Source organism: Leptodactylus fuscus, chromosome 8 (assembly GCF_031893055.1).
Source record: "Leptodactylus fuscus isolate aLepFus1 chromosome 8, aLepFus1.hap2, whole genome shotgun sequence".
Lineage (NCBI taxonomy): Eukaryota > Metazoa > Chordata > Amphibia > Anura > Leptodactylidae > Leptodactylus > Leptodactylus fuscus.
This window is the reverse complement of record NC_134272.1, coordinates 60,327,679-60,340,261: the sequence shown is the minus strand read 5'-3', so window position 1 is coordinate 60,340,261 and position 12,583 is coordinate 60,327,679. Positions and strand designations below refer to the sequence as shown.

The following is a 12,583-nucleotide window of genomic DNA, read 5'->3' as shown; positions in this document are numbered from 1 at the left end:
ATTGTACTGGGGGCGCTGTGGGGAGCATATTATACTATGTGGCCACTGTGGAGCCTTTAAAAAAAACTATTTACAATGTTCTTTACAACAATTTTTATTACCTTGCTGTTTTTGCGTGATTGAGGAACAAACACACAAACACACAAACATCCAAACACACAAACATACAAACTTTCACATTTATAATATTAGTAGGATCTTAGAATAGATCATCAATAAGAGATTAGTGATTCCCCACTGACCAGCTGTATGAAGGGGCCATGGCGCCTGTTTATATCACACGCTGTCTGTTTATAGTGACCATGTGATGTCATTCCAGCTTTGTAACATAGACATGTATAGGACCAGGCTGTAGTTACATTCCATGGCCGCTATGAAATGAATGATGCTATATAAACAAAGAAGGGATCACATCACTTACACAGGTACCATGGTTCATTTAAACCATTAATCCTGGGGTTCCTGGGTATTGGAACACCACTAATTTTTTTTTTACCTTCTATTTACCTATTAATTAGGAAACACCTGGGGCATTATTAATAAGGGGCACTATTTACAGGGGTTGCACAGAGAAGTTATTAATTTAAAGATACACTTTGGAGTATTATTCATTAAGGGGGTTATACCATATATTTTATAATTGGGGGTAGCAGCAGGTTGGGTGTGCAGGTAAGGACAGTGTGGGTCATTTGCCTGGAAAAGTGAGGAACCAAAAATGTCTGTGCTGCAAAATTTACAGAGACTGAAAGAAGTGGTCCTGGCAGTCCAGATGGTAGAGACAAGAAATGTGAACGATTAGTCAGAGACGTCACCTGTAAGTCCCAAAATCGTCATCAGAGCCCTGTGTAGAGCTGATATATACCTCTATATGCTCACCATATAGTGATAATAATCAGTATACCTAAGTTGGGGGCCGCTATGAGACATTATGCTGTGTGGAGGGGCCGGTATGGGACAATATACTGTGAGAAGGGGCCACTGTGGGATATTATAGTGTGTTTAAATGTGGCGTTATACTGTGGGGGGGCCAGGTAAGGGGGTGCTGTGCCATGGAGGGACCTAAGTTAAAAGTATGCTTGGGGCCGTGTCTTTGATAGTTATTTTTTATACCCTGTCTGTGTGTATTTATATATGTATCTGTGGGGGGGCCCACTCAGTCACTGCATTGAACACTTCCATTAATACAGATGAAAGCGTTCATTGCACTGTTAACAGCGGCAGATTCTTCCCTTATTCTGCCTCCCATTGAAAATAATTAGTGCAGGATGATGGGAAAAAAAAACTGTCCTGCTGGATCTTGCTGCGGATTCTGCAGCTGATTCGGAGGCCGTGGCTGGAGATTCACCACTGGTTAGATTCATTTGAGCCTAATCAACAGTAGAAAGACACAAGGGCCTGCTGTTGCTCTATAGCAGGGGTAGGGAACTTACGGCTCTCCAGCTGTTGCAAAACTACAACTCTCAGCATGCATACTTGCTCTGCTGTTCTTGGAACTCCCATGGAAGTGAATGGAGCATGTCGGGAATTGCAGTTTCACAGCAGCTGGAGAGCCAAAGGTTCCCTACCCCTGCTCTATAGCCACCACTGTCAGCCAGGGCCAGAAGATGAAGAGGAATCTGGGCAGATGTCTGCCTAAAATTACTCTTTACTTTCTGATGTCTCAAAAGGTTGTATCTACTTGTATGGAATGGACTGTATTATACTTCACTCCAGTAGGTTCGCCTCAGCAAATAAACCACCCAATTTCAGGGTCTTTTTTTGCTGCGGTGCAGGTGGGTTGCTCCAAAAGGGGCCCACTGAGTCCCTGTCGCCCAAGGGCCTGTAAGGGTGTGATGCTTGGTCCTCTTACAGGCCCACAAAAACCTGGAGCCGGCCCTGCCTACTGATCAGCTGTATGAAGGAGCCATGGCGCGTGTGTATATCACATGCTGTCTGATTATAGTGCCCGTGTGATGTCATTCCAACCTTGTCATATAGACGTGTATAGGACCAGGCTGTAGATACATTACATGGCTGCTATGAGATGAATGACACTATATAAACAGAGAAGGGGTCACAGCGCTTACACAGGTACCAAAGTTCATTCAAACAGTTGATCGTGGGGGTCCTGCAAATTTTTTTCCTTTTTTTTTTTGCCTTTTCATTGGGAAAGACCTGGGACATTATTAATAAGAGGCGCTATTTACAGGGGATACACAGGGAAGTTATTCATTTAAAGATGCACTTGGGGTTATTATTCATTATGGGGTTATATTATATAACATAAAAATTGGGGGTAACATTAGGTTGGGTGTGCAGGTGAGGACAATGTGGGTCTGGTGCCTGGAAAAGTGAGGAGCCAAAGATGTCTGTGCTGCAAACTTTACAGAGACAAGTCACGGCTGGAAGAAGCGGTCATGGCGGTCCAGATGAAAGAGGGGAAAGGTGAATGATTAGTCAGAGAAGTCACCTTTAAGTCACTAAATGTTATTCACCTAAATCGTCTTTAGAGCTCTGTGTAGAGCTGATATCTACCACTATATGGTCACCATATAGTGATAATAATCTTTATACTTAAGTTGGGGGCCCACTTGGACTTGTTCGCTCCCCTGTGCTGAACCCCCAGCTATACCTCTGATTCTTTTACATATCTTGAAATGATCACGACAATACTATAAAATATACAAATGCTTTTTATTGACAATATTCTACACACAATAATCCATTCCCTCAGCTGAGAATGCATTGCTTGATGGTGCTTTAGTGGTATGCCTGGCTAAGACCATCAACCAAGACAGCAAAGAACTTCTCAATGCCATGTTGAACTTGGGGAGTAAAGGCGGTTCCGAGCTTGGCAGCCAAGACGACCACAAGAACCTGTCCGAAGCGCTGTAGAGAGAATAATACAATGTTGTTAGTTTTGTTTAATTTAGATGTGTCCAAGTGTAAAGTTGTGAATATGACTGCATAATATTATTGTTATGTGCTGTGCTTCCCCAATTCCAATTTCTTTTAGGGTATAAGGAGTATTTGATTATTTAGAGCTATAAACCTTTATGTGCCAAGACTGTAGTGTTGCTGAAATTAAAGTGTTAACTGTTTTATGTATCTAAAAGCTCTTTAATCTATAAGAAAAAATATAACAGAATATGTTACATACCCTGAAGTTCTCGGGATCCACGTACAGCTTGAAAGCATGGACTTCGCTGAGGTCATGGAGAGAGCCCTTCACGTTGTCCAGATGACTGACGGCCTCACCAACAGCTGTCAGGACCTTCTTTCCATGGGCATGGACCTTGGCATTTCCAGCAATGGCAGTGGAGTTGGACAGGTTTCCAAAGCTGCTGAAGTATCTCTGGGTCCAGGGGTACACAACCAGAAGCCTAACAAAAGAAAAAGAAAAAACAGCTTTATAATATATCCACATATCAAAATGCTAAATTAAAAGGGCAAGGACTCATTTACACAGCCATATTATCCATCTGTATTGTAAGGAGCCGTAATATAACATCCAAAACTATTGTGCACCCATTCTGTATTTATACAAACGCATGTTCTATCATGACATATAGCAGAGTTATTGTGACCTCTAATTACTTGCTTCATGGAGAAAATATTGCGAAAAAAAAGCCTAAAATTATATAGTTTCACACAAAACTCCTAAAATAGGCCAAACAAAATTGTTTGCACCTTTTCAAAATTGTGGGGAAATAACTTTGTTTCAAGCATGTGATGCTCATTCAAACTCACCTGTGGCAAGTAACAGGTATGGGCAATATAAAAATGCATCAGTGTCAGCACAAACTATTCTTCGACATTGGAATGAAATGAAATGCTATGGTAGGAGACCCAGGAGGACCCCACAGGTGTGACAGATACATAAAAAAGCTAGACTGCAGTTTGCCAAAGTGTACATGAGTAAGCCAAGGGTGTGCAACCATATATTAAGCTGAAGGTGTCAGGAATTTTCTCTAGCCTAGTTTTGTTAGTTTTGCGTGAAACCACAGGCAATAGAAATACAGAGCATATAGAACCTACAAAAATTGTCAAGACTGTTAATGGATACAGCAGGAAACTGTGGCAAAGAAGCAATAGAAGATACATATGTAGCTAGAAATAGAGGTTTTGTTCATTACCTGGTCAGAGCGTCATGTCCATCCTGCTCAACATTAACCTTGGACCACACAGAGGTGATGGCTGCCTTTTCTTCAGCTGTCCAGTGAACCATGGTGACTGTCAGTTGTGAGTTGCTACTGCTTCTATGGTGAGAAGTAGAGGGCTCTGAAACACATTGCTTTGGATGTAAGATTTATAGGGTGCTTAGTATGTCCCACCCACCCTCATTGTGCTGTGTCACCTTATTGATTCTACTGTATGGCCCCAGATATTGCTGATATGGAAATTATATCACTGACATTGCTGTTTGATATCATGTCCTGTTCATATGTTCATGATTTTTTACGTCTGCATCTACTTCTGCTGACCATACACAAGTTGTTCAGTGCACGCGTTAAATAGATAAGACATGACCAGCAGTGTATTAGATAAACTAGGTAATGAAGAACAAAATGAAATAGATTGTGAGTGACAGCATCAGATGGAACGCAAAGTAGAATATTCTATTTAATGAATATGATGATTGTTGACCATTTATAGGACTGTCCAGTTATCACCGGGTCAAAGGGAACGTTCAGTCCAGTGTTGATCTATATAGACTAAATGACAGTTTAGATGTACTGCATATAATAGGAATAAGACAATTCTAATATACAGAGACATGGGGGGTATATATCCTGACATTTGCTCAAGTCTTGTGGTTTAAAAAATTTTAACATATTTACGCAAGCCATGGTCGCTCTACAGTTTGCAACTTTCAAAAGTAGCAGAAAAGTCAGGGGTTTTTTTTTCTCAAAAGTGAGTACAGTTTATGAAAAGGTGTAGGGTTACCCACAGACAAAGACTGAACACAGAACCCTCAGAGACTTTGAAAAATATCATTATATTGCATATTTCTAAAAATGACTTTTTCAAGTAAATACTGGACCATCTAAAGGTGTTAAGCATAATGTCACTTACTATGCACTGTGGCTGGTTTGATATACAGTTTCCTGGTGGCAGGCTCCCTTTAATATGCAGGGACATGAGGTTTTTAAACTCTCAATGCTCGGTGACCATCAAACTTAACTGAACTTGAATTGTTTTGTAAAAAGGAATGGTCCAAAATACCTTCATCCAGGATCCAGGAACTGATTAAAAGCTACAGGAAGCGACTAGAGGCTGTTATCTTTGCAAAAGGAGGATCTACTAAATATTAATGTCACTTTTCTGTTGAGGTGCCCATACTTTTGCACCGGTCAAATTTTGGCTTAATGCATATTGCACATTTTCTGTTAGTACAATAAACCTCATTTCAATCCTGAAATATTACTGTGTCCATCAGTTATTAGATATATCAAACTGAATTGGCTGCTGCAAACACCAAAATATTTAGAACTAAAAATGATTAAGATTAATAGGGGTGCCCAAACTTTTTCATAGGACTGTAGTTGTCAAACTTCAATCCCCTGAGATTGTTTACTGTGCAGTCCATGGACAAAAAAGTATAATGATGGCCATATACTTGATTAGGGATGAGTGAACCTTGAAAAATGTGTTCTCCGGACATTTGTGAGGTTTGCCTTCTAGGTTTATGCTTTTGACATACTTTGGAGTCGGTTCAGACTGCAGAGTTTAATAAGTGGAGACCCAGGAGGGAAATGTGGTAAAATAAAAGCCCTAATAATCACCTTCTCTCACCTCTACTGGTCTCCCCGCGAGGCATCCGGTGTGCGTTCCTCAGCATCTTCAGTCTTCTTTGGGCCTTTCTGCAACATCACTAGATCACTGTGATTGAGATTCAGTGACCACATAGTGGCCCATGTGACTGCTGAGCTTCAGCCCCAACCCAAGATTGTGGGATAAATTGGTAACAAACCCAGCTTGTTACTAACTGGTTTGTATATCTCTACATCCAAATGATGATAGGATCGTTTGTACAACTGGTCCCACCATCAACATTAAAGGGATCCTAGCTTTCAAACACATTTTTTTCTGAGGTAGGGTGCATTCACACAGAGTATACGCTCACTGATTCTGAACGTGTAACACGTTCCAAATCAGCGGTGTTAAAACAGATCCCATTGCTTTCTATGGGAGCCGGCATACGTGCGCTCCCCATAGAAATGAATGGGCTGCTTTTTTCCCTATTGCTTTCAATGTGATACAGAGTCACCTCCATCTTCGTCAGCAACGTCCTCTTCATCCTCTTCTTCCGGTGCAGGTTTCAGATTTCTAGGCCTCAGGCAGAGCCTCTGCCTGAGGCCTAGAAGTCTGAAAACTGCACCGGAATTAGAGAATGAAGAGGACGTTGCTGACGAAGATGAAGGCAGCGCTGGAGAGAGTTGAGTGCTGGGGCCCGCCTCCAGTGCTGTGAGAGAACTCATTTGCATATCGGTAAAAACCGGACTTCCTACGGAACGGCGGTGTGAAGATAACGAAAGGTAGGAGAAGAATAGCCTTTCTTAAGGCTATTCCGACGTGTTACTCAGAAAAAAACGTTTGTATGATAGGATCCCTTTAACAAGGACAGTCAATCTGTCAATCATATTGGCCAAAAATGGATGATCATGCCAAAGACTGGTATTTCTATCCAACAACTGTGCAAAATATTATAGCCGATGTATTTTTGGCAGACTAAAGTCTGACACCGACCAGCAGTGAAGGAGTGTTCGCAGCATCTACATGTCAGATAGCCGGGTGTTGTGTTAGCTGAATTGGCTAAAAAAAATGTAATGTGTGAGGCCAGCTTAAGGGTAAGTTCGTACAGCAGAAAATAAAGAGAAATCTCTCCTCATTTTCTGCTGCCATATTCTGCCACAGTCTTTCCTCTGTGGATTAGACCCAGAAGAATAAGCTCAATCAGTAAGGCTGAGTTCACACGGGGTATTTTGGTCAGGATTTTGAGGCGGAATCCGTCTCAAAATCCTGAGCAAAAGAACGGCTCCCATTGTAATCAATGGGAGCTGGTCAGGTCTTTTTTCCGGGATAGAGTATAAGCTCCAAAAGGGGTGAACCTCAAATGTAATATATAAAATTTCACTTTTATTATTGATAGATAAAAAACACTTCTTGAGGCTGGAAATAGTTAACTTAGCTAAAAGTATACAGCGGTCAGATTACCGTGTGCATGGGGGGACCAGGACCAAGTCCCTATGAGCACTTGCCCTGCCTCCCTATAATGCACAGTCAGTATATTGCTGCTGCTGCTAGGTAGCTAGAAACAAAGCTTCAAAGGGGTAACAAAAAATGTAATCAGCTGTGATTCACACCGTCCTCAGAGGCTACTGGCCAGTAATAATTAATAGTAAAAGTGAAGTTTTATACATTACATTTCAGGTTCACCCCTTTTGGAGCTTATACTCTATCTGAGATTACATACTTACAGGGGACCGATACATCAATTTTTCAGTGATATATACTTTTTTCCGGGAGCGGTTTGTTGTACAGATAGCTGTATCCTTCCTCCAACACCTGGGTTGACTAATAAATTGCGAAAAGTCAGAGGTAATTCCCTCTATGCAGAGGAAGTTCCTGGGATATCTCCTGGACTCAGACAGCATGGAGATTTCCTTAACACCTGCAAGGAAAGAGAGATTAATCAGAGCAGTCCGGTATCTCCTCATAACACACCTAGTGTCCATCAGAACATCTATGAGAATCCTAGACCTAAAGTCATCCTCAACCATGGCAGTCCCTTGGTCGTTATGGCATTTGTGTCCTCTCCAGGTGGCAATTCTAAAGACGTGGAATCGTACTCCTCACGGTCACTACAAAAAGATCAGACTTTCTCCCATATAGGGATCACAATGTACATTTTCTTTTCCTATCAGTATGATGACTGTAATGTACTTGAACAAGCAGGGAGACACTAAATCGTTATTTTTCCTCAGCGAGGCGGGTCTGAATTTTACCTGGGCAGAGGAAAATGTGGCTCACTTATCTGCAGTTCACATCAAGGGCCCACATCATCACGCTCCACGTGACCGCTGAGGCCCAATCACAGGCCCCAGCCGTAATGTCTGGCGAGCAGGACATCAGTTGCAACAAAGAAGGGGAGCATGGAAGGAGCGAGCATTCCCAGGAGAGATGAGGTAAAGTGAGTATAAGTGTTTATTATTTTTAATCACTTCCCCTCAACCTCTGATTATTATACTCTGAGGTCTGAGGAGACCTCAGAGTATAATAATAGCATCAGCTCTAAAGGAGGGGGGTCTGGGGAGCATAAAACACTGTTTGTGGGGGACCGCAGAGCATAAAATACTGTGTAGGGGCCACTGCGGAGCATATAGTGCTGTGTGGGGGTCACAGCAGCAGATTCCTCTCTCATTCTGCCTCCTATTGAAACTAGAAATTTTTGCTTTTAGACCATTTTAATAATTCTGTCCTTTTGTGTTTTACTTTTGTTTTTGTCTTTACACCATTAACCAGCAGCCAAAAGAAGGAACCCGGGGACGTCACAGGTAATGACGTCTCGTGCATTTGTTTTTGTCTTTACGCCATTACCCATACTGGATAGCATGATATCTTTATAGTACGAGTTGTTAGGGCACGGTCAAACGGGCACAGAGGGGGCGGATTATGGCACGTAATGAACGTCATAATCCGCTCCTCACAATGGTGGTCTATGGAGACTGCCAGGCTACTTTTTTCCATGAGCGGCATGTTGCCGCTCAGGGAAAAAAGAAGCGAGCTGCCTTTTCTTCAGGCGGATTCCGCAGCTAGTTGAGCTGCAGCAGGTGGGTTTTGACCCAAGGGTGACACGGCTCCCCACATCGCTCTCGGTGCCAAAATCCGCCTATACGCTCCATGTGTGAACTTAGCCTTACAGCTGCACTGCTATCAGATACATGTAGTTCTTTTTTATTCTTGTTTTCGAAATAAGTTTATTGTGGAGGAGTACTGTTATTTAGGATCTTTTGATTTTATAAACTTTATGTAACTTTTAACTTCTTATCTTAGGCCCTCTAGGAGGTCTGATTCTTTGGTCCATTAATTGCTTAGGCTAGGTTCAAAATTGTGCTGGGCTTAAAGGGGTTGTCCCATCACAAGGATCCTATCCTGCTTGTTAATGTGAATGTAACACTTTTCCTAAATACATTGCTTCAGCAAAGCTGCTTTGTTTGTCCACTATATCACTTTATTCATTTTTTTTTTTACATATCCCTTGACTTATCTGGTCATAAGTCAAGTGTTGTATCTGCTGCTCTGAGGGGGTGAGGGAGGAGGGGCTAAGTGCACGGGAGCGAGCCTGGAGGGGGGTAGTTTACACTTTGGGGGGAGGGAAGGGGCCGCCAATACAGACCCGGCATCCGCTGTAATAGAGAGGCGGATGCCGGGGAGTGTAGACACCGGCAGAGGTGAAGCCAGCAGCGGCAGGAGCGATGCTGCTATTCCGGAGGGGAGGGGGGGGGCGGAGGAGCGGAATAGCAGCATCGCTCCTGCCGCTGTTGGCTTCACCTGTGCCGGCGTCTACACTCCCCGTCATCCGCCTCTCTATTACAGCGGATACCGGGTCTGTATTACATTGTGAAGGCTGTACGTCCGATGCCTAGTGCATCGGCAGCGCACACGCAGGGCCAGTGGCATAGAAGCGACAACTTCTCGCCGCTGGCTTTGCATATGTAACCCCGCCCACCAATGACGTAACAAAGCCGGAAGACAGAAGAATTTACTGCAGCGAAGACTAGCGAGTATGCGACGTGGGACAACCCCTTTAACATAGTTCAGGTTCGCTGTGGGACCTGAACGATGTATAGCCCATCCGCCAAAACAGTGGTTACCTGCAAACACCCACATTCTCCATAGACTATAATGGGGTGTCTATTGGGTTTCCGCTATTTTTCTACTGAAACCCTGCTGATTGTCACTGTATTCTGTAGCAGACTCTTGTATGGAGACTCTGATGTAGATGCAAACCTAGCCAGATGGAAACTGATGACAATCAGATCATATAGTATGAGTTTCTATAAAAATTAAAAGTAGGAGACACCAAATGTTTGTGTCCCACAAAAAAACAACCAGAAACTGGGGTGTTTAACATTGACTCTATGTAAATGGACAGTCATCAGTTTCCATCCATTCTCCATTTGTGCCATTAGTTTTTTCTTTTACTGATCAGTTAAACAGATAAGAACATGATGTGAACAGCCCTTAGATGTAATTGGGTGACTCATGTTAGGGTCATACATGACTTTGTGTGTGTAGTTGCTGTGCATTGCATTTGTAAAGTGTATTGTATGTGTATTTGTGTATTTGTATGTGTATTGGCATGCGTTATTGTAAATCCATAGGATGAGGATAAATTGCAGATTGATGTGGGTCCAACCACTGTAATAGCCACAAATTACAAGAACAAGGGTGTTTACCTCTCCATTCTGAATGCGGCAGTGAGAGAACAAGTACTCCCCCACTCCATAATTTCAATGGGACCACCAGAGAGATAGCCAAAGTACCTTGGTCCCATTGAAATTAATGGTGTTTAATCCACCAATCCATTCATAATGGCAATTTAAACATCCCTATTTTTGTGATCATGGTGACCTCAGATGGCAAACCCCAACCATTCTACTAGTTATTCTCAGTTATCCTGTGGATATGGGATACGTTACTATCAAGAAACTTATTTACAATGATTTTATTACCCATTTATGTATAACAAATTGCAAATATTCTTTTACAAATCTCAAAATGATCACGACAATACTTTTTTAAAATGTGCAAATGTTTTTTATTGCAGATGTTCTACACACAATAATCCATTCCCTCAGCTGAGGATGCATTGCTTGTTGGTGCTTTAGTGGTATGCGTGGCTAAGACCATCAACCAAGACAGCAAAGAACTTCTCAATGCCATGTTGAACTTGGGGAGAAAAGGCCTTTCCGAGCTTGGCAGCCAAGACGATCACCAGAACCTCTCCGAAGCGCTGTAGAGAAAATAATACAATTTTAGTTAGTTTAGCTTAATTTAGTTGTGTCCATGTGTCAAGTTGTGTCACATATACATGTGAATATGACTGCATTATATCATTGTTATGTGCTGTGCATCCAAATTTTCAATTTTGTTCAGAGAGGGCATGCAAACCTTTATATGCCAAGACTGTAGTGTTACTTAAATTAAATTAAAGTGTTAAATATCGTGTGTGTCTAAAGGGTTTTTAATCTACGAATACAAATGCTATAATAAAGCAGAATATGATACATACTCTGAAGTTCTCGGGATCCACATGCAGCTTGAAAGCATGGACTTCGCTGAGGTCATGGAGAGTGGCCTTCACGTTGTCCAGATGACTGACGGCCTCACCAATAGCTGTCAGGACCCTCTTTCCATGGGCATGGACCTTGGCATTTCCAGCAATGGCAGTGGGGTTGGACAGGTTTCCGAAGCTGCTGAAGTATCTCTGGGTCCAGGGGTACACAACCAGAAGCCTAACAAAAGAAAGAGAAAAGACAGCTTTATAATATATCCACATATCAAAATGCTAAATTAAAAGGGCAAGGACTCATGCACACAGCCATATTATCCATCTGTATTGTAAGGAGCCGTAATATAGCATCCATACCTATTGTGCACCCATTCTGTATTTATACAAGCACATGTTCTAACATGACATATAGCAGAGTTATTGTGACCTGCAAGTACTTGCTTCAGGGGTAAAATATTGTGAACTATAAATACACTATTGCTTCAATTATGTTAAAGATATGTTTACTGACCCCATGGGGCATTGTCTTTACACATGTCTATGGGAGCTATATCTGAAAATTGTTTTAGTCATTAGTCTAATAGACATTAAATATTTCATTATGAAAGGATTATAAGAAAGGAAGAGACAGAACTAACTCTAGACCTGGAAGTCATCTCATATTCCAGATCATGATTTGTACTGATATACAACTACAGGCAATAGAAATACAGGCTACCAAGTCTACAAAAATTGCCAAGACTGCAAATGGATACAGCAGGAAACTGTGACAAAGAAGCAATATAAGATATAAATATGTAGCTAGAAATTGAGGTTTTGTTCATTACCTGGTCAGAGCATCATGTCCATCCTGCTCAACATTAACCTTGGACCACACGGAGGTGATGGCTGCCTTTTCTTCAGCTGTCCAGTGAACCATGGTGGCTGTCAGTTGTGAGTTGCTACTGCTTCTATGGTGAGAAGTAGAGGGCTCTGAAACACTTTGCTTTGGATGTAAGATTTATAGGGTGCTTAGTATGTCCCACCCACCCTCATTATGCTGTGTCACCTTATTGATTCTACTGTATGGCCCCAGATATTGCTGATATGGAAATTATATCACTGACATTGCTATTTGATATCATGTCCTGTTCATATGTTCATGATTTTTTACGTCTGCATCTACTTCTGCTGACCATACACAAGTTGTTCAGTGCACGCGTTAAATAGATAAGACATGAACAGCTGTGTAATAGATAAACTAGGTAATGAAGAACAGAATGATATAGGTTGTGAGTGATGGTATATGCTGGAAAGAAAAGTAGA

The 12,583-nt window shown here is 42.0% G+C and overlaps 2 protein-coding genes across 2 annotated transcripts; both read right to left on the bottom strand.

The window, feature by feature from the left end:
* Positions 1 to 2,669: 2,669 nt before the first annotated feature.
* LOC142217694 (hemoglobin subunit beta-2-like) lies at positions 2,670 to 4,278 on the bottom strand. Its single transcript, XM_075286039.1, has 3 exons — positions 4,116 to 4,278; positions 3,140 to 3,362; positions 2,670 to 2,868 (listed from the first exon to the last, which is right to left on the bottom strand). Exons 1-3 carry the CDS (start codon positions 4,205 to 4,207, stop codon positions 2,740 to 2,742), a joined length of 444 nt encoding a protein of 147 aa, XP_075142140.1. The 5' UTR covers positions 4,208 to 4,278; the 3' UTR covers positions 2,670 to 2,739.
* Positions 4,279 to 10,780: 6,502 nt separating this feature from the next.
* On the bottom strand, positions 10,781 to 12,243 carry LOC142216932 (hemoglobin subunit beta-3-like). The gene is made up of 3 exons (XM_075285047.1): positions 12,106 to 12,243; positions 11,279 to 11,501; positions 10,781 to 10,999 (listed from the first exon to the last, which is right to left on the bottom strand). Exons 1-3 carry the CDS (start codon positions 12,195 to 12,197, stop codon positions 10,871 to 10,873), a joined length of 444 nt encoding a protein of 147 aa, XP_075141148.1. The 5' UTR covers positions 12,198 to 12,243; the 3' UTR covers positions 10,781 to 10,870.
* Between the last annotated feature and the right edge of the window lie 340 nt (positions 12,244 to 12,583).